Source organism: Strigops habroptila, chromosome 1 (assembly GCF_004027225.2).
Source record: "Strigops habroptila isolate Jane chromosome 1, bStrHab1.2.pri, whole genome shotgun sequence".
NCBI classification, from domain to species: domain Eukaryota; kingdom Metazoa; phylum Chordata; class Aves; order Psittaciformes; family Psittacidae; genus Strigops; species Strigops habroptila.
In genome coordinates, this window is record NC_044277.2 from 101,986,733 (window position 1) to 102,007,709 (window position 20,977).

General features: G+C 44.6%; 1 protein-coding gene across 3 annotated transcripts in view; it reads right to left on the minus strand.

Annotated features, from left to right (window-relative positions):
- Positions 1 to 20,977, minus strand: part of PLCD1 (phospholipase C delta 1) — a 53,574-nt gene that overhangs the window by 3,805 nt on the left and 28,792 nt on the right. For all 3 annotated transcript variants that reach the window (XM_030487880.1, XM_030487869.1, XM_030487889.1), the window contains exons 4-13: positions 18,677 to 18,806; positions 14,251 to 14,479; positions 12,931 to 13,132; positions 11,297 to 11,441; positions 10,106 to 10,255; positions 4,847 to 5,014; positions 2,869 to 3,025; positions 2,435 to 2,551; positions 1,500 to 1,678; positions 842 to 974 (exon numbers count right to left, since the gene is read on the minus strand). In XM_030487880.1, coding sequence (XP_030343740.1) covers positions 842 to 974; positions 1,500 to 1,678; positions 2,435 to 2,551; positions 2,869 to 3,025; positions 4,847 to 5,014; positions 10,106 to 10,255; positions 11,297 to 11,441; positions 12,931 to 13,132; positions 14,251 to 14,479; positions 18,677 to 18,806 — 1,610 coding nt within the window. The remainder of the gene's footprint in view (positions 1 to 841; positions 975 to 1,499; positions 1,679 to 2,434; positions 2,552 to 2,868; positions 3,026 to 4,846; positions 5,015 to 10,105; positions 10,256 to 11,296; positions 11,442 to 12,930; positions 13,133 to 14,250; positions 14,480 to 18,676; positions 18,807 to 20,977) is intronic.

Genomic DNA, 20,977 nt, shown 5'->3' on the forward strand with positions numbered 1-20,977 from the left:
CAACAGGAGGGAAATGACTGGTTTCTCAGACTCCTACTGCCTCACTGCTCCTCCAGGAGAGAGCTGAACTTGCACTCTGCAAACTCAGAAGGCCCCAGTATTCAGACCCTCACTGCACAGAGAGAAATCCCAGCTATGTTTGACCAATGAGAAATGGTCCACAGGGAAGTGAAATGTCTGTGAGATCTCTGAGGTCAGTGGTGGGTAAGGCTTGAGTCTGTCTCTTTTGAAGGTCGGGGCTGACGGCTTTCACCCCTCACCCATAATATTGCCGTGATGTGCATTAATTCGTGCCACTTTGGCTAAAAGAATGAGCAGATGCAGCGTCCCTGCCTTGTGAAGAGGCTCTGAGTTATAGGAAATGTTCTCCTTTTGCACAGACTATGTTATATATGAGAAGAGGTTGAGTTTTCAAGGCTAAGTTTATTATTGCCATCTTCCACTATCTCTTTTTAGAGAAGAGCGAGCCAGGCCCTTTTTACAGGCGCACAACAGAAGTTCGATGCATAATGAGCACAAATGGCCATAGGGGAACTTCTGGTTAAGCGTAAGGGCTATCTTATTTTATCATGAGGTCAGTCAAAGACAGGATCACTTGAGAGAGCCCAGACAGTCTGAGGAATCTCCATCCTTTGAGATGCTCAAAATTCACCTGGGCAATACTCTGAGCAACTTGAGTTAGCATCTTTTGTGAGTTTGTGACACTGCCTAGCGTGGGGAGGCTTGAGTGCACCTGAGCAAGCCTGGCCACAGGGCAGCAGTCTTGGCCAGGAACACTTTGCTACATAAAATGAAAGGGTTACTGCCCCATGAGAGCACTGCATAGAATAAACCCCCTTACCATTGTTCTCAATGACTTTGGTCTGCTTCTTGTTGTTATCCTGTTGGACACCATGGATCTCTATCGTTACCTTAGGATCAACGATGGAGTTTTTGCTTTTGTTCACCTTTGGCAGCTGCTGACCAGAGATGATCTGTGAAGGAAACAGAGGAGGAGGTCAGGTCATCATTAGGAGAGGGGGCTCCCTGGCAAACTTCCCTCTCCTTCTCCAGGAGTGCAGGACCTGCTGTGGCAAGCTGTTGCAGATCTTTCAGAGCCAGTGTGATGTCCTTCAGAGGAAGCCATCATTAGCCAAAGCACCTTATGAACATTGCTCCAGCCCAGCCAGCTGGCTAGGGGACAGGCAACTTTTCTAACTGTCCCCACAGTGATTAGATGATACTTGTAAACAACAGTGGTGACTGTTGACTGCATGTCTGCCTTATGTTTGTGTAATGACAGTGAACAGTGTCATTAACTTCTCCTATTGACAAACATTAAACATGTAAGTCCCTGAAGATGAAAGCCCATGCAGGACTGAAGCAGAAACCCCAGCAGTGGGAAATGAGTAGGGTTGGGATAACACTGTGCAGGTGGGACCAGGAGAAGGAGAAGGTATAACCTACATCCCCCCCCGAAGGTGGATGCTACTGAGACAATTTACGACTTCGATTCTTACTTTAAGCAGAAGCTTCTTCTTTCTCCCCCATGTTCCTTCTGTGATGGATTTTGGATTGAATTTGGTTTGCTCATCCCGGAGGAATTCCGGCTTTAAGACATACCCAGAAAACCCATTGTCCTGGAAGCGACCCTGGTAGACATCCATTTCTGTGCCTGCTGTCTGGAAATTTAGGGCAACTGCAACATAAATAAATAAATTCAGTCACTTTCAGATAAATCAATGGTAATCTTTTTATACTAATACTGTTCACATGAAACTGCACTTCATGGACATAAACATTTGCTTTTCTGCACTTCAAAGAACAGTGATAAACTCTGACCTTCACAGCCTGCTACCCCAGAGGACTTCTTGCAGAGATGTTAGAGACAGGAGGAGCCATTACAGCCATCTCATTTGTCCTCCTGCCTTCAACAGGATCAAAAAGTGTCCTACATTGAATTTATGTCACCTGCTTGAGCAACTGCATCTTTTAGATAAACCTATTTATTTCTGTGCTGAAGAAGTTATCATCTCCTGCAGTGAAGCCAGCAAATCCTTCTCAGATCTTTTTTCTGGCTACTTAGCCTCATTATAAAACCTCCTTTCCAGCCCAGATATGCCTATTTTCATTTGCTATCCTGAGGGATATTGATGCCTCTGCTGGTTAGACCGGAGATCTCCTCACTGTTTGAACTCTTTGTGTAGAAGTACAGAAGTTGTGACCAAAATAGATGTACAGAAAAGGCTCTCCTAACAGTTTTGAGATGAGTCAGAAAATGGTCTATGAAAAGTCATTGAGCATTGGCTGAAGAGCTGATCTCTCCCAGTGACCACTGAGCCTCTCTGCCTGCAAAGGGCTTGAGATCACACATCTACATCAATTGAAGGCCCTCCACAGCCAGGCTGGGTCACCCAGCCTGGCTGACCTTCTCTGACCTCCCAGTTGCACCCACCAATCTGGCAGCCGACGTTCCACAAGTCAATGGGGTTGTAGTTGGAAGAATCTGTCCTCCAGCCTGCAGGGTAGATCCGGCTCAGGTGCCTGATGTTGTGATGGATAAAACTGGTTGCTACAGAAAAAATAGAAGAAAATGGCCCTTTCAGTGATGGGGGCTAATTTTATCTCCTCTTGATGCTGCTTTATATAAACTGCTCCTCTGCCTAGTGAGTCTGGCTGAATGTGAACTACCTGTATAAAATGCCCTTCTTGGTAACAGCCTCTATGATCTTAAGTTATTCCCACTGTTTCACAGTGACACGCATGACCATAGAGATCATAACCCCTGTCTTTCAAGATGCCTTTTCCTCGTGCTTAACCACCACTAGCTGTTCCTTTATGAGGGACTGGGACAGAGCATGGCCTTTTGCCAGGGCAGAACATACATACCAGACTCCTGGGCTAACTTCAGAGCTTTGCTCTCCGTGAACGATGACATCTCATAGAAAGCCCGAGGATGGCTGGGGTCCTCAAAGCCATTGAAATGGACACTCTTGCAGTAGACAACTGTGTCTGACAGTTCCTTGGCCAGCTTCAAGGTGTCACTCTAAAAGCAGGAGAGCAAGAGTTTCTGCAGTCATACTCAAAAGTAGTAATCATGTTTTGTCTAGCCCCCTGAGGCTTCTCTTCTCCACCACCTTCACATGAATAGGGTGCACACTGTCAACACTCAGCAGCACCCCTATGCAAAGAGAGGGTGGAAAAGGGGCAGCCTGCCCTTGCCATGTGCCTTGCCCTGCATGGAGAGTGCTAATCCCGCCTCTCAGAGCAGAACTTCCTCTCAGGCCCATCCTGGCCTGTCCAATGGTATCACTGATTTCCCAAGTGTTACTACCAAGAATATTTCATCCGAGCCATCCCTCTTTCTGCATTTATTGGCATGTTATTATATGAATGAGTATTTCAGCTTGACTATCACAACTCACAAGTGATTAGGGCTACAAACACAGGAGCAACCAACCCAATTAGCCCATATTGGAGATCTAACAGAGGATTTCACGTAACAGATGCTTTGCTGTCCCAGCACCCTAGTCGTATAATGCTCTCCATCTGGATTCTCTCTTTGTTGGTGGGATACCCTTTCTGCTGTTCTCTACATGACCACTTATATTTCAGCATCAATGGCTGTCTCCACTTGCTAAACTTTACAACAGAGTCTTAGCAATGAGTTTTCCATATTGTCCTGGTCCTAAGCATGCAAACCTGGAAATAAGGGAAAGGGAAGGATGTTTTGGCCTCCACAGAGCTTGGGCTTTTTTCCCCTTGAACAAGGAATCTCTTACAAAGCTTTGATGCCTCCTACTCCACAGCCACATTCATTGGTGCAAGGGTGAAGTGAGAGCCACCAGCTGACATTGGAGGCAAGGAAAGAAAATGACAGACTTCAAAATTATACACGTTATTGATTACAGTTCAGAGAAAGATGTAAGACCCTCAAATAGTGAGCAAATCAGCAAAGGGAAGCATAGATCAGACCAGATCCAGAGGCAATGTCAATCAGCTTTGCCATCTGTAGGACTTTAAAAGGAGTATTTATATCTCCTATGAACCTGGTCCATAAGGGATATGATCTTCACAGTGACCTACAGTCTGCAAAAATTAATGTTCTCACATGAGGGAGCAAAACACTGATGTAAAGGCCAGCCTTTTCTTCCCGAAACAGTAATTCAAATTGCTTTGGTAACCAGACATCCCTTCCCCATAGATCCATAGCTCTCTCCTCCCTCCTTCCTCCAGGTCAGAAACACATGGCCAGTGAGGGTGCAGGTATGCCCCAGAATGTGACTAGTCTCTGTCACCAGTCTCTGGTAATAAACGAAGTCATGATGCTCCCATGACAAATAGATCTCTGGAAATCAGACAGAGATAGATTGAACATGTGCCCTTCCACTGCTTCCAGAAATGCTACATAATCTGTCCCAGCTGAGGGTCCTCCAGCCTCATTTTAAGGAAAGAAGACAACCTTCATGCCTTCATGCTTGGCTGGCTCTGCGAGACCTCTCTTTGTGCTTGGGACAGAGAACATTAAGCTGAGCACGGACCAGGATCCTTAGCTCCAGCTATTTCAACAATTCACCCTTACATATCCCCAGCTGAGTAGCCGAAACTATACTGAAAACTGTCTTAGCAGGGAACATATTAAAACCATATTTCAATTGTTTTTTGTTTTGGTTTTTTTTCTTTTTAGGCATGGTACAAAATCCACCTATAAAGTGGTTTCCCAGCACGAGTCATGGGACAGAATAACAAAACAGGATTTCCTGATGCAGGGCTTCAGAGCCATTGCAATAGGCAAAGATCTTGTTTATGGCTTTTCTGTCTTTCCAGGTCTGCCCCTTTTCAGGACTCAGTTAATTCTTTTACTTACCTTCCCCTTCTGCTGTATCTCAGTCTTTACAGATTCATCTTCCATTTCAGCTGCTTCATCTTCATCAGAGACATCCTCTGCCTCCAGGTTGTTGTTCCCATTTGTTCCAGCGGGGTCCTCCTGTCTGCTCAGCTTCTTGCCTTTCACAAGGATCTTCCCTTTTAATTGCTGCACACGGAAAAGTGTACAAAATAGCTGGTGATTAGAAAAGGTTCTAGCCCACCCTGAAGGAGCAAGGGTATAACAGCTCCTCAGCTGCAACTCCAGGACCTTTTGGAATTGCATCACTCACTGGTGGTTGTACAGGTAAAAATAAATCTCTATTTCCAGAGTTCTTGCCCTGCCTCTGGCCAGCCTCTGAGACCACAAGCTATGAGTTTGAAGACCCCAGATAGCCCACTGATTCCCCTCTGATGCAAAGCTGACCCTCCCCTCAACTAGACAATTTAAACTGTTGTGCTGTTAGAGCAAATAAAAATATACTATTTTTTTCAAAATTGAATGTGGCTCAGTAAACAAGGCCAAGCCTGTGGGTCAAGGCTCATGGGAGCTATCCATGGCACTGTTTCTGCCCTTCTGTGTGGCCTCAAAGTTTAGTCTAGCCCAGTCTCTGCAGTGTGTGGTTATAAACACATGTATAACTTGGAACTTATATGACATCCACCCAGGGACTAAAGCAGTGAAGCCCACTGCTCCATTTGATATTTTAATGGGGAGAGAGGTCCACTGAGTTCTAGACAGGTGCCTCATGCATAGCAGACCTGGGATTTTAATATGTAAGGGATCTTGCAGGTGACACTTTAGGGTGCTGACAGCCTAAGGAAGAGTTTCCAGACCCTTCCCAAAGATACCTCCTCTTCTGAAAAGAGCTTCTCCTATGACTGCTACCATGGTACAATACTAATCGTAGGCATGTACCAATGTAATACAGCTGGCTGCTGAGCCCATCCAAGGAGCATATTTGTTGTGCTGAATCAACTCTCTCCAGCCTCTTTCAAAGTCCACACAATACCCTCAGGTGAAGGAATACACCAACAGCACATGGTTGCTTGCAGACCACCACACCAGTGGTGTATCTCTTGTGCAAGATCTGACTGTGGGAGGAAAGCTGAAGCCTGGAGAGGGCTGACTTTGAACCCAAATGACGCAGCAGCAATGCTGGCAGCAGGGAAGAGCGCTGAGAAGGGTGACTGGCTGGGTGCAATCTGTAAGTGAGCAGGTTATGCCTTAAAGTCAGGAGCACCCCTCAACCCTGCAGCCTCCAGTGAGGTCAGTGGGAGACTTGTTGCCACCTGGATGTGTTCAGTACTCCTGGCTTTGAAAGGTTCTAGTTATTCCAGAATGCAATCTCAGAATTAGCCAATGCAACCCCTTAGTCTGCGTAGCATGTTCCACTTTTCTCTGCAATACCCTCAACTTGCCCTTTCCACAACAGCAAAAGCAACAAATCCCTTCTCAAATGACAGGGCTGTGGAAAACCGAGAATCTTTTATAAAGCAGCACAAGCATGTTCAAAGAATACAATTCCCCCTTTGTGGGTGTGAGCAAATTGCATCACGTCTTTACAGAGACCAGCCCAACTCCTCACCACCCCACTCAGCTGTGGATGAAGCTCGGATTGAGCTGAAATTTTAAACTGGTACTTGAGGCATCAGCCAAGAGCATTTTTCTTCAGCTACCACAAATGACCTGCTTACACTGGGGCACTTTCCCTGTCACTCAAAAGCCACACAAAGGCAGCTGGAAGGAATGCACCACTTACGGGGAATAAAAGGCCCAAAGGAACTGCCAGAGCATAGCAGTATCCTTCTCCCTATCCCCAGACCACCCTCCATTATCCCAGCCCCTCAGCCCTCTTCCAGGCAGAGCTGTGACTAGAGATAAGGTATTTGGGGCAGATTGCTTGATTCTTAATTACCAGTAGGGCTACTAGCCTCTTTTAAGTTTCTCCACATTCTTTCCAGCTTCTCCACAGCCTACCCAGCAAGTGGGAGGTGTAATTTCCGGCACAGACCATCCTTCATGGCTGAATACATCAGCAGTGAAGGCACAGCAACACATTCTCCAGCTTGTCTCCTCACCACACCCCATATCAGGGCTGCCAGCAGCTGGTCCTCAGTGCTGCAGAGGTTTAGTATCCCCTATGCAGATAATTTCCACCAAGCCTAGAAAGCAGAGCAATCCATGTGCCACCTAACTCCAGAGGAGATGCATTAGCTTATAGCTCCAAAATGAGGGGTGAAATTCACCTCAAAACAGAGTATTTTTATCTCCATTTCCTGCTATTCTATAGTAGCACTGCACTGAACTCACCCTGAAGAAGTTGCCAGTCCCAAACACTGTCTTCCTTCATTTAATATGGGTGCTAGGAAGCAAAGTCCTAAATTTGAGTGCTTGTCTTCTTTAACAAGGTTTTAAATCAGGTGGTACAGGCAGACATAAACATACATATGCACTTGTTCCATCTCTCTTGGTTCCCCTACATGTGATGTTAAGTATTTCTAGCCTGAGGCAAAAGACACTCAGCTCATCAGTGCTCTGTTGTGCTGAGCCCTGCATTACCACTGCTATACTGGAATTGGTTTCTGAGGTGCATGGCTCAAAGTGATGTTGAATGGGGACACTGGACACAGCAATGGATGGGAGAGCTGGTGGGAAAGTGGAGGTACGGGATGGCAGAGGCTCCTGCCACTGCACTCCCAACTAGGGGGGCTCATGTTCCTAAGGGTCATCCACCAAGACAGGTCTGTTAAACCCAAAGCCGCTGTTGTTGTAAACAAGGAAGTCCAGGAACAAAAGTCTGGAGGGGTTTCCAGATATGCCTGATATGCTGAATAGTTGCATGCAATGTTGCCAAATGTTTTAGTCCTAGCTCTGTTCCAGAGCTGGGTTTTTGCAGCATTTCTAGCTGGAATGAAGGGACAGGGGGTATGGGCCCCGGCAGACCCCTGTGATCTCCAGATCAGGGATAGGGCAGAAAGACCTGCAACAACCAATCAGCAGCAGAGACTGGATCAGTTCTTCCCTGGCACTGCCTGGAGCTTTCATGTGGCTTTTATTGTTTCATCCTACAAGTCTTTAATTTACTATTGGGATTTAAAGACAGCAGCTTGAGGGAGATATTTAGATGCTCTGTGTAGCCCAACACTGTTCCTGATTGGAGCCTAATAAATGAGATGCCCTGGGCTGTGGCATGAATCGTTAGCATGAATCCAAACTGTGTCGATCTTCCTTTAACTACTGACACTGCCTTGCTAACACAGTCTGCAGCAAGCAATGCTTTGCCTGTTTTTATTTACAGCCTTTCAGCCCCAGACAGATCCCACTTTTTTTCTAATATAAAAAATATTACATTGTCCCAGGCTTCCCCATGTCAGCTTCACAAGGAAGTGGAAAATCCAAGAGGTTTCTGGTTTGGCCTTTTTTTTCCCCTTAATGTTTCAGCTTCAATGTATTTTCCACCAAAAAAAAGCAGCAATTCAGCTCTCTGCACTATCCTAGTTCACATAGCAGGAAGGCAGAAGAGAAGTACCAGAAAGAAAAGGATAGGTTTTGTTACGTTGGCAATTTTTCTCCCTTTAAACTAAATGGATAAGTCCCTCCAATGGAGCATATCAGCCCAAACCATTCACTAAGCTAGATCTAGGCTGTTTTGTTCAAGCTGGGGCCACGTGTCCATCTGGGCAGGAGATTAGACAAGCACAGGAATGGGAAAAACATCTTTGAGAAGCTGGAGTCATTCCCTTACACACACATCACACATTTCTTTCCGTGGTGTTCCTTCTTTCTTTCTTTGTTTCATTCCCCTGGTCACAAGGCAGTGTTCTGAAAAGCCATCAGCAGCTTTCCTGATCCTGCACTGCGGATAAATAATAATCCAGGAGGTGACACTGAAGACTGATTTTTCCAACTTGGTAACAGCCTGCAGAGACCTGTCTCCATGCTGGGTGTATCCTTACCCTGGGAGAGTCACTTCTTAAATGGAGTCACCTTGTCTGTGTCAGTTCTGTGTCTGTTCAGCAAAGATCCTGCTGAAGCAGCAGCATTAAAAGTTATGATTCATCCTAATTTCTTGTACTGGTGCCCAGGGACCAACCCAGATCAGCTTCCCTGTGTGCTAGGCATTGTATCAAGCGAGGCATGACACTCCCAAACAAAAGGGGAAAGTCGGAAAGGGAAAAAAGAAACAGGGAGAGAGAGGGTGAAAAAATACAGAAGATATTTTGGGTGGATCATTTTCCTCTCTTCTCCCCTGATGATTGCCAGCTTTATCCCACCCACAAACTCCTTCCAGCTCTGGCTAGGCATGCTCATCCAATTTTTGGCAAATGATTTCTTTAGCAAAGAAATGTAATTTAAAAGGAACTGCAGCTATCCACACAGAAATCTGCTTCTGCACAGTGCTTAAGAAAGAAAACACAAACCCAAAGGGTGATAATGTTTCATTCTGGTTTCTGTTTTGGAAACTTTTTTTTCACATCAGCAACTCATTTCCAATTTTTTTCTGTCAGCTAATGACTTTATAGTGGTGGTCCACTGTTAAGGGCTGTATACCTTCTTCCCCTTGCAGGCTCCAAGCTCAGCTCCCAGTTTCATGGCTGCCCTGATTCATGGGAATCAAAGGGGCATCTCTATGCAGTCTCCTGCCTCCCCTTGTTCTCCATGGACATCTTCATCCCCGCCACCCCATCAGGCCATTCTCAGCAGGAGGACGCTTCATGCAATACAGATTTAGGCTACCTGTATGGGTAGTATCCAGTCTTGCTGGATTAAAAACACAGACACACCTTGTAGTCACTCCTTGAGGTGCTAATGTTCTCTGCACATACAGCAACCTAACAGTGCTTCAGAGGATTAGCCTGAAGAAGGTCATATTCAGCTTTGGGGTGTGGGGAGAAGACACAAGACAGACTCTCAGGATTCAGCTCCTCTGGGAAAAGTCAGAAAAGCAACCTCCTCATGGGATGAAGGATGTTCTTGGTAAAGGAAGCAGGTAAAGGTCCTCAGTGCTGCAGGAATATCTCCTCTGAGATCTTAATAAACAAGGAGCAACCAGGCATTTTGTGGTTGATGTGCACAGCCTACTTCTAGATATTGCTATTTCTTATTCCACCACTGCCCACAGACAATCTCTGATCCTCAGCAAGTGCAGTTCCCACCAGGCCTCAGGCACATTGCCCACTACTTGGCACCTAGCAAGAAGACAGACCTCTCGTTCCACCCTCAGAAGGCAGAAAGTGCTAGAGTAGCCTTGCTTACCTCTGGGGAGGGGAACTGGGATTTGTTTCCATCGACTGGGGCAACCAAGAGCATGTCCTGCAGAATTGTCGTCATGTGCTGAGCCATGACCTTCTGCTGGTCAACACTGCAGTGGTTCTCCAGGGAGATGATGACCGGGTATGGTGAGGTCTAGAACAAGACAGAAACATACATCATCAGTGAACTCTGCAATTTCACCAGTCTATAGCAATTGATATAAACCCCAGTGCTGTTTTCTCTGCAAATGAGTGGGTCAACTGTAAGGTCTAGCATTCTACCAGAACGAGCATTTGTCAAAAATGGACAAATTTAACTGTGCAGTAGCTACTGATGATGCCTTTCTGAGATGATGATCCAATGGACAGGGCACCAGGTGGGTCAGGATGCCTCCCACAGACTTGCTGGGGCACTTTAATGAGCCTCCCTATGCCTCCATTCTCCACTTGCACTGTGGGTCTAAGCACCTTCCTGCCTCGGAGGAAGGACTGGGAAGGAAGGGTTCGAAATCACTGGGTTTTCTCGAATCCTTAGGTGACATGAATCCTCCTTCCATTTGTAAATAGGCCTGAGCTGGTTCCCCATGGCCGCTCCTGGTCATCCTGTGTGCTGAAGGTATTGTCATTGCCACTTCCTTATAGCCCTAAAGGAAAACTGACACTAGGTCTAAGTGCACTCAAGGGAAATAGCAGAAAGCCCAGGGAGTCTGGACAGACCCAAGGCTTTTTAAAAGCTGCTGGCCCAGAACTGCCATATAAGATTCCAGACCTGCTCATTCCTTTTAAATCAGAATAGAAGCAGTCTTTCCCATGAGTCCCTCCAAAACAAATGCACATGGGTTCCTCGAAATTAAGAGCAGACCCTGAGACATCAAAACCACACAAGTCATAGGCTTGTTTGCATTTCCCACCAGGGATGCTCAAGATATTGGGCATTATTTTCATTGTACTGGGGTCCTGGATACAGCTGTGCTGCTATAGATTCAAACTCATCCTCGGATAGTGCTCTGCAGCTCCCCAGAATGGATCTCTGCAGAAAACAGAAAATGGATGCCCAGACAGGACACATCTCGTACCCACGAGAAAAGCTAAGGTGAAGTCTTCATTGTTTATATTCTCTGTTGGGAGGGCAGAGACCTACTATCAGTCTTGGACCCTGCAATATGAGAAATCTTAGATGGTGCCTCATCCTTACTTTGAAAGCATAGTTCTTGATGGCCTTAATGACATCGCTGAAGAGGATCTTGGAGGTGAGAGTGTAGCCATGATAAATGACAGGCTCTGAGTTAGGGCCATCCCAGCAATCCAATTCCACACAGCGGCAGCCTTTGGTGAGGGCTCTGGAAACAAAGAAGGGACCTGGTTGGGTTCTAAATCTTTTTCTCCATCTCAAAATGAGGGAGCATCAGGCACAGGTGTAGCCTGGGAAGGCTGACAGAAAGTCTAGGGGCCAAGGGAGAAAAGAGGAAAAACAGGAAAACAGATGGCAAAAGGATGGGATCAGGAGAGCTCAAAGCCAGCAAAGACAGCTCAAGGTTGAGCAAGGAAAGTACAGCAGGATCTGAGACAGGAGGTAATGTAAGTCCAAGGTAAGAATTATCCAAAGAAGACAGTGAGTGCCAGATGAGAAAGGACACTCATGACTGTGCCCCAAGTCTTTTCCCAAAGATGGTGAAGAGAAGAGGAATATCAAGAGTGGCTGCAGTGGAAGAAAGACAGTAAGACAGTCAGCCTTAGAAGTCAGGTCACGAAGCCTGGAAAATGTGACTTCTTCATCTAGATCTGGTAAGACATGAGAGATGAACCCTCAGAGCTGTCGGGGAGGGAGGTGTGTGAACTCCACCACAGCTGGGGACACTGCTGAGGGCCAGTTTCCCAAACTGAGTCTACCAACTGAATTTCCACTTGAAACTCCTGCCTCTACATATCCATACTTTCATTTTAATTTACTTTCAAATGGAGGTTCCCCTTGTACAGACTTCTCTGTCTAAGAGGTGATCTTGTCTTTTTTACAGTAACTCCCTATACGTTTCAGATAACATAACTCCCTTTAACTTACTGCAGTAAGAATCATAGAACAGTTCGGGTTGCAATGGACCTCAAAGCTCATCCAGTTCCAACCCCCTACCACAGGCAGGGGCACCTTCCACTAGTCCAGCTTCCTCAAAGCCCCACTCAACCTGGCCTTGAACACTGCCAGGGATGGGGCAGCCACAACTTCTCTGGGCAACCTGTGCCAGAACCATGGCTTTTTTTTTTTTTTCATTTTTTCAAGCAAAACATAATTCTGTAATTTTAAGATACTGTAAGAGGAATTCAAACAGCTACTGAAAAGCAACTTGTCACATATTTCAGTCTCTACTCTTTTTTTGAGCCTGTGATTCTAGACACCCATTGTTCCCTGAGAATCAGATAAGCAATAAAGTCAGAACTGCAGTCGTTGGCTTGCTTATAAGGAAACACTGTCTCACTTGATAAAAATACAGGACGTAGCAGGAGTAATGCAAGGTGGTTTCCACATGATTGCAGATATTTTAAACTACACCTAAATTTAGTAATTATACATCTTACAGTCAGGTGGACACCACATGGGGCCCAGCAGAGACCCAGGTCAAAGTGCTTTGAAAATGGGGGCATAGCCAGCCTGGCTTTGAAACAGTTTACCCTGATGTGAACATGGGCCAGCCCACATTACCTGGTCTTGGGGTGGGTGATTGCTTCTTAGTCCTCTTGCATCGAGCAATATAGATGCCCCCTATGCCTTCTATGAGAAAGGGGTCAACTACTCACACACACATAAATACACACACATAAATACACATACTTTACCTGATATAGGCTTCTGTGCTGCTTGGACCTGTGAGCTGGTCTTCCATAAGATAGGTATTGTGTGAGGATGACACTAAGTAGTGACTGAGAGGTTGAGTCATGTCCTGGTAAACTTTACGGTGGGTGGAGTTGAATATATTCCCATCATCGGACAGCAGGTACATCAGAAAACCATCTTTGGTCATGGCATTACCCCTCTTGGCTGCCAGATAAATAGACAGAAACCCCTACTGAAAAGCTGACACCATCCAGTTGTGCTGCCACCCTCACCATGATGCCTACTGCTCTCCAGAGAATCTCAAAGGCAAAATGTGCTCCCTAGGCATTCAGCTAATAGTAAAGATACTGATGCTGTTCAGACAATGATGACAGCTTCACCTGCCTGAACATGCTTTTAAAACTCCTTCACAAGCATGGCTTTTTATGACATTTACTGTCCTTGAAAACACCTTAGAAGTGTCAAAGAGAGCCCTTACCTCACCTCTCTCGAGAGCTACAGTATAAAAATCTCCATTTAAGCACTTCAAGCTTCCTTCATGTCAATACAGAGAAGTTGTCATATGTCTGAACGTAGGCAGATAAATCCTGGTTAGATCATCTGATGAATACATGAGTTGCAAAGAGTAAATGCAAAATTACCCAACTCTGGGGAGAAATTGAGATCTTCCCATCTTGAAGGACTGAGCTAGATCTCAGCCTAATCCCCAAATTTGACACCTGTAAAGCAATGTGCCTCTCCTGAAGGTATACCTGGATATTGCAAAAACAGCCTATGATCCTGTGTTCATTTCTTGAACATGTCCTCCCAGGTACTTCAGACTGGCGACTCACTTAATTTCTGACCAGAAGACAGTTCTGCTATTGCTCTCCTAAACAGCTGTCACCTTCTTGGCCCTCTACTCAGATACCACCCGATGGCTTTTCAGGTAGCCACATTCAGAAACATCTGCCTCCACTCCTGCTTCTTGAGAACAGAAATACTGCTGTATTCTTAACCTTGCAAAGCCACACAAGGTCTTGGCATTTGAATAAGCCATCAGAGCCTTTGCCTTAGGAATTTCATCACCCCCTAGCCAACTCTATATCAGCCCCTCTCCAGCTGCTCAGTGTACCCAAGCTAAAATTGAAGAGAAATATTTCCCCTTCTGTGCCCTCTCCTTTCCTAGAGTTGCTAATGTTCCCCTAGAAGCCTGGTGTTTTAGAAGCAGCTGTGAGGAGAAAATGATACACACAGCTGCAGATGAAAGCAGCAGCAAAGCAATTCATAGTTCATCACAAAAGCAAGATTTCGAACCAAACCAGACTGGGTTTCCAACCTACCTCTTTCGTTGGGCTCGTATCTCTGAATTAAGGCAGGGGCAGCAACAACAGCATCTTCTTCTTGCTGTGTCTCGTAAAGGAACCTCACCAGGTTCTGGCAGGACATGAACCCTTCTGCATCTGAGTACTTTTGGAATATCTTGTCTATTTCTTTCCTCTCTGTCAGTATCTTGTAAAATTCCTCTATCTCATCATCCTCCAGAGCCTCTGTTTTGGACTTGTCACAGTGCTGTAAACGTAGAGGGGAGAAGGAGTGAAAACCTTCTTTCCTTCTGGCATATGCCAGCCGTAATCTGCACCAGGGCTACACAACGCAGAACACAAAATAATTGGAAACAGTTACTGGCCAGTGAATGAGCAGCAGTTGGTCATTGACAATGGGTCTCATTGACAAGGCCAACAGTCATATAAGAGTTACAATTACTGTTATTACTCATATTATCAGTGTGCTGAAAAGCATCAGGCATGGCCCATGACCTCAAGCTCTACTGCACCGTACACAGTGCAAACCATAATCTAAGTACAAAACTCAAGAGAAATGTGACTCTCGATCTCATGAGGTGGAGGAATATAGGGAAACAACTAACTCAATGTATCTTACACCACTGATAGGGACTGTGGTCTAAAATCCAGTAAGTAAAGTAAAATGGGCCTTCCCCTTGACCTTAGTGGGTCTGAGCTCAGGCCTAGAGAGACTGTCTAGGCTAGTAGTAGGGCTGGTTGCAAAGATAACATCCAAACCAACTTAAAAATGCTGCTAAACATGTGCACGTTCAGGTATGAAAAAATTCCTCTTTCCATGGAAATTTTCCATTCTCATCCAAAACCCACCAAGTAACAAAATCTCCACAAAATTCGAAATCAGATATCATCTTCTCAAGGAGCTGCAATTCAAATTCTTCTTCTGTGCTTTGAACTCCTCCACCAGATAAGAGCTCTGGCAGAGCGCCACAGTCAAGGACTTGACTGAGCATGAAAGGTTGTGTGTTAGAGATACGCAAATTAGAGTCTCCATGAAGGGCAGCAGCTTTTCCAACAACAAATACTTCCAGTTTATTTAAAATATTCCCGGGTTCAATTTTTCATCAGAAAGTATAGATTTGTGTGGCAAATCCTGATATTAATTTTCTTGTTCGTTCCTAGCAGAATTCTTCATGGAGAGGTGAACAACTATTTTCGAGTCATCTCTGGGATGTATACCCCTGCATGAAATATTAGCTGAGAAAAGGAAGCTGCAATGGAAAGCAAGAGCCTGTCTCAGAGGGAGATCCCCACTTACGCCAGGGAGCATTATACTGCTTCCAAGTGTCCTTTCCTGCAAATTTCAGCAATCAACCCACTTCTAGTTAATGCCTTGTTATTATGAGGATTCCTTCTTTCTCAGTATCTAAAGCAAGCAATCAGACCCTTAACAGTGGTGTCCTAATCTAACACAGACCACTCACATCTTACATTTTGGTAAGTCAGAAAAATGTAATTTTTGGCATGGATGCCAAAATCCCGGCAGGACATGGCTTGCCTTACTTTGTCTTTGGCCTAAAAACTTCTCTTCTTCAGGCCTGAACTTGGAATGGAAAGTGTGCTCCAATCCACTCAGAGGAGGTGCTGGCATTTCATTTCACCCTTGCTATGGACAAATTGCTATCAGTCACTATGACTTAGCTGACAGATGGTAACTTGCTAGACCAGGGGAATTAAATTGCTTTCCATCTTTGATCTCTTATGACATGTAGAGCTATTGTCCTAGGTTTTATGACCAAAATGTACCTCTCAGTTTAACCAGCCATCATACTAATCTCAAGCTAACTCTGCTAAGGATCTCAGTGATCGCCATAGTGGCTGTGGCAGTGCCCCAAGCAAGATGTTAGTGAGAGAATTTTGTCCCCTGCAAATCCTCCACTGGAGTCCTGGAGTCCTTCACTATCTGTTTATGATGCATGTATAAAACCAAACAAAATGGTCACGATGCACAGTGTTTCACAAACTGAACCGACAGCAAAAAGTTCAACTTGCCCTGACTTCAGAATCTGCTGGGTAGAAGCTATGGTCTCATCTCAGGGATGGGAGAACCTGTGAAATGCTCAGTACTACAGACACCTTCAAATTAGGTTTCAGCAGTCCAGGAACTGTCTTTTCCTTGCTGCCTTTCATGCTTATAATCCTGTTCTGTGGCTTTAGCAGATCTCACCAATTGGTGGACATTGCAGGGATGCCATGAATGACAGACATTCCTTTCTTTAACACACAACAGACAAAATGACATGATATTACTTCTACAAAATTGGCATTATAAGGGATGTGCCCTGGGAATTTTGTTCATTAGTGGCCATTAAAGGCTGATACATTGGCATCAGTCGTATTCCAGCACAGGTCAGATGCCCAGTACAAAAGTGAGGTCCTTGCTTGGGCTACAACAGCTCCAAATTAGAAAAAGAATCTCAACCCAAAATACTGTGGCTTACCTCACCTGTATGGCTTGAGACCATGATTCCTGAATGAACCTTGCTCTGCCAGAAAAAGTCAGAACCTTTCTGATGCACTAGAATGAACATTCAGGTTGAAATGAAGTGCACTATCAGAGAAGTTTTGCAGTTTCTGGTTGCATTGCATGTCTTACTCAGGTGTGTCTAAAACCTAGATGTGGACAGAGAGTTATGTGATGAAAAGCAAGAAAAATGTGAGAACATGCCCTGTAGCTCTATCTTGGACCCTTGATCAGCCTTCCTTCCTGTGACTAAATGAAGGAAAACTCACTGAGACAGAAAAGATCACCCTTTTAATATGCTGGAATGTCTCTCAGTCCATCTATGTTTAGGCAGTATGTAAACTGAAAATGAAATTGCTTTAGGAGCAAGAGAGACTTTTCCTGGAGGCAATTTAGCCCACAAGAGATCTGAATTAACCTCTGAAGACCCTCTTTGCAGTGGCTATACAGGGAACTTATAACAATTACATGTCTAATGAGGGTACTTCAAATGGCTGCCTGCATTTAGATGGCTTGAATCAAGGTTTAGTAATTACTTAGAGCCCTTAAGCAAAAAGAGGTTTGAACTTCAAGTTTCCACTCCTAGAGCTCCCTTGTAACTACTTCAATAGCAAAGTTCACTGAACGAAGAGGAGGCTTCACCTCTAAAAAAAAAAAATCTTTTCAGATTTTCTATGTTTGAACATGCAAGGAGTGATTCATCTGACCTATGTGAGATGTATCCTTTAGGATGAGGTAAATCACACCCTGGTCTCCATTACTGGGTGACCTACACAGGTTGCAAAGGATGTGTGTTAGTGACTACTTCCAATGCACCGCAGACATCTAATTCAATCAGACGAATCCTAGCCTTATTGCTATTCTTCCAGGGTCTTCCTGAGCAGGGAATTAAGCATGGGATATGCCAGCCAGAGCAGGCAGTACATCCGGAAGATTTTGCAAACCGAAATTCTTCAAGATCTGCTGATGACCTTCCCCAATTCTTGAAGTTAAGAAAGGGAGACCTCCACAGAGCAATGATTAGGAAACTTGTACCTCCTTACAGGAAAGTCCTAGTGAGATCTTGCCAACCTTCCCTTCTATCTGCTTACAGGATGAAGCAGGAGAACTAATGCCCAGTGCCCAAACCCACCCACATGTTTAATACAGATCAGAAAAAGCATTTCTGAAACTGCACACCCATGACTTCAAATCCTGCTTCAGACAGAATTTAAGTTTGGAAATTATTCACATGTTTTATCTCGCCTCAGCAGGAAGGCTTCTTCAGAGAAAAACCAAAAGCTTAACAGCTGAGAAATATTCATCCCTTTCTTATATTCTGATAGACTCAGCCAGCAAGCCAAATCTTGAGAATTTAGAATTGTATGTCCCTGGCCAGATTAAATATACCTTGTGGTAGTAAATCAACAAGACTGGCCCAGGCTTGGAAGCAATGTTACTTATCTATCATTAATCTGGTTTTGGGTTTTGGCGGTTTTTTCCTTAATTTGCACCTTCTTTTTGCTTATATTGTTACTTGGCACCCTCCTCCTCTGAGAAGATGAGGATGTAGATTCGTAATTGTAACTAAACCAATTTTAGCCAGTCTTCGACACTAACATGTGGTTGTGCTATGCAGAACTACTGAAATACCTAGGACTCAAAGTGCACTAGAACTTTGTTTTTCCCTTTGTCTCACATTATCTATGTTTGCATCTCATCTCTAAATCCTCAGCATCAATAGTAAAGAAAGACCTTAACACACCTTCATCAAAAGCATTGTGCTGGACTAACTTAGATCTTAGTGGAAATCTGCTGAGCACCAAAACCCAAGAGTCCTTCCTTGGTACAAGAAAAGATGCTAGGAGCTGACTTTAGCTTAGGTCTCCAACCAAAGCTGGAAGCTATGGGAGACCTTGACCTCAGCCAAAAGTAAATACTTTATCTGCTTGCTCTCATTACCTGAAAAATCTTCTTGGCATGATAGTCATCAACTTCAATGTTCACTTCTTTCAGGAAGTTCTTCAGCTCTTTCAAGCTCATCTTGTTGTCTTTGTTTTTATCAGCTTTCCGCAGGCAGGTATGAATCCAGCTGCAGGATGATGTAAGGAAATCTTTCCAAGTCAGTGCCTAGCCTAAATACCACCCTTCTGCTGCCCACGGTGGGGGGGAAATCATCTTCTAAAGACTGAACCACCTCTCGAGCTGCTGCAAATCAGCATGCAACCACTGAACAGCTTACATCATCTCACCACCTTCTCTGAAAGAGCAAAATGGTGCTTTGGCAGAAGCAAAATGCGCTGTAATACAAGCAATTGTGTCCTGGGAGAAGCTTTTCACCATCTAGCCAAAGGCTGGATCAGCTTTCTTTACCCTGTAGGAGTTTCTGGTCACAGCCAGAAACAGTCTGATTTCTCTTTTATGACAGAAAGTACATTCTGCTCCAGACTGTTAAAAGGGGATAGAGGAAGGATGAAAAGAGCTCTCAAGTGGAGTTTGGTAAACTCATTGTTACAGATTTAATCAATATTCAGTATATCAAAGTGAACAACGAACAGAGATTCTCTAAAAAGATGCATTAATATAAATTTCCGGACTCAGCTTCAGCTTCTGAATTTTTTGAGGGATTTCTACCTATATGTCTTAAGAACTTTGTTGTGAGCAGAATCAAAACCAAACTTTCTTGGTCTTGGCTTCCCTTCATGAAATGCATGGGGTCTAATACTGTATCGTACTGTGATAATAGTTCATAAGAGCTTAGTTTATAATAACTTTAGTGTATCTATGGATCTGGAGTAATTATTACAAAAAATTAGCTATTTAATGTGACGTCAGATAATCTGAACTGGGTCTCCCATGTTTGTTCAGTCTCTCGGGAAAATAATGCTAGACAGTTGAGATACCTTGCAGTTTTAAACAACAAAAAACTCATTCTTTTTGCATCATGGAACTGACTCTCTCTAATTTGCTTTACTGTCAAATAAGAAAGGTCATCCAGAAAAATACCCTATTTTTCCATAGAAAAATGATCAAAGTAACAATTTGATCTCCACAAATGTAACCTTCTGTGTCTTGCATGGGAAAAATTGCTTCAAATTCATTCTAAAAAACCTTTAAAAATGCCCAACCAGGATATTAAGCAGAGTAAACCTCAGGATTAGCAAATACCAGCTGAGGCATTTAGTACCATAACATTTTAACTGGGCCTTTCAAAATAACCCCCCAAAAGGGCATTAACTGACAGCCTTAGGGGCTGTAGACATAACTCTGAAACAAAGTGTTCACCACAGCTACCACTGCATTCAAATATTTCTGAACTATGGAGATATGTGTAAACTGTTTGTAAGTATTGTTTGTCTCACGGAAAGTTGAACTTTCTGTCTTTAAAAATCTTGGCAGGTGCTAAGCAATGACCTCACACCGCACCCGTCTAAGCCTGGTAATATTAATATTCCCCTTCTTTAAACATGGAAACCAAAATAAAGAGAGGCTACATTTCCCCAGCTCTCTCCAGGGCCTTGAACCAGGATCTGATTCTTCTCAGAAAACCAAGTTCAAGTCATGAAGCTCCCATGCAGAGAGGATGCTTTGCTGGGAACACAATACCATCCATGTCGAGGTGGAAAACCATCCCCTTCCACCAGCTGTGCTCCAAAAAGGGTCTGTTCAGCATGTCAACATGGTGCCAACAGCGGTGCCATCCATTCATACCTGACCCTCACACCTCAGCTCCCCTTCACAGCCCTCCCTAAAAATAACAGGCAGGAGTAATGTGCAACTCTAGCAAGCCAAGAGGAAATCCAGTCCATCATGGCCAGAGGTGAGGAGCAGGTTTGGACAGCACTAACTGTGTGTAGAAACCATTCTTTTTGCTGTAACCATTGCAAAAAACCCCACCATTTTAAAAGTCTGCAGTCATTTCCATTGATGATGAGCACACAGAGGTCATGCACATATCCAAAGTCAACCCTGGAAAGCAGTATGTGGGCAGTAAATGCATCTGCAAAAGTGCATGCCAGGGTCCTGCCTGTGAATGGAGGATGCTTTCCTGTTCTATCCCTTCCAGTAGGAGGGAAATCACAGAGCCCACAAAAATCACAGGCAGACGGTGAGCCCTCTCGCTGCTAGGGCAAGCAGCAAAGAGAGAAAAAGGAGACTACAGACAACTGAGGCCTCAGCCTGTTGCAGCAAACAGCAGAGTTCAGTCCCCAAAACACCCAAACTCCCCATGCATCTGGATCCCTCAGGTTTGAGAGCTTAGAG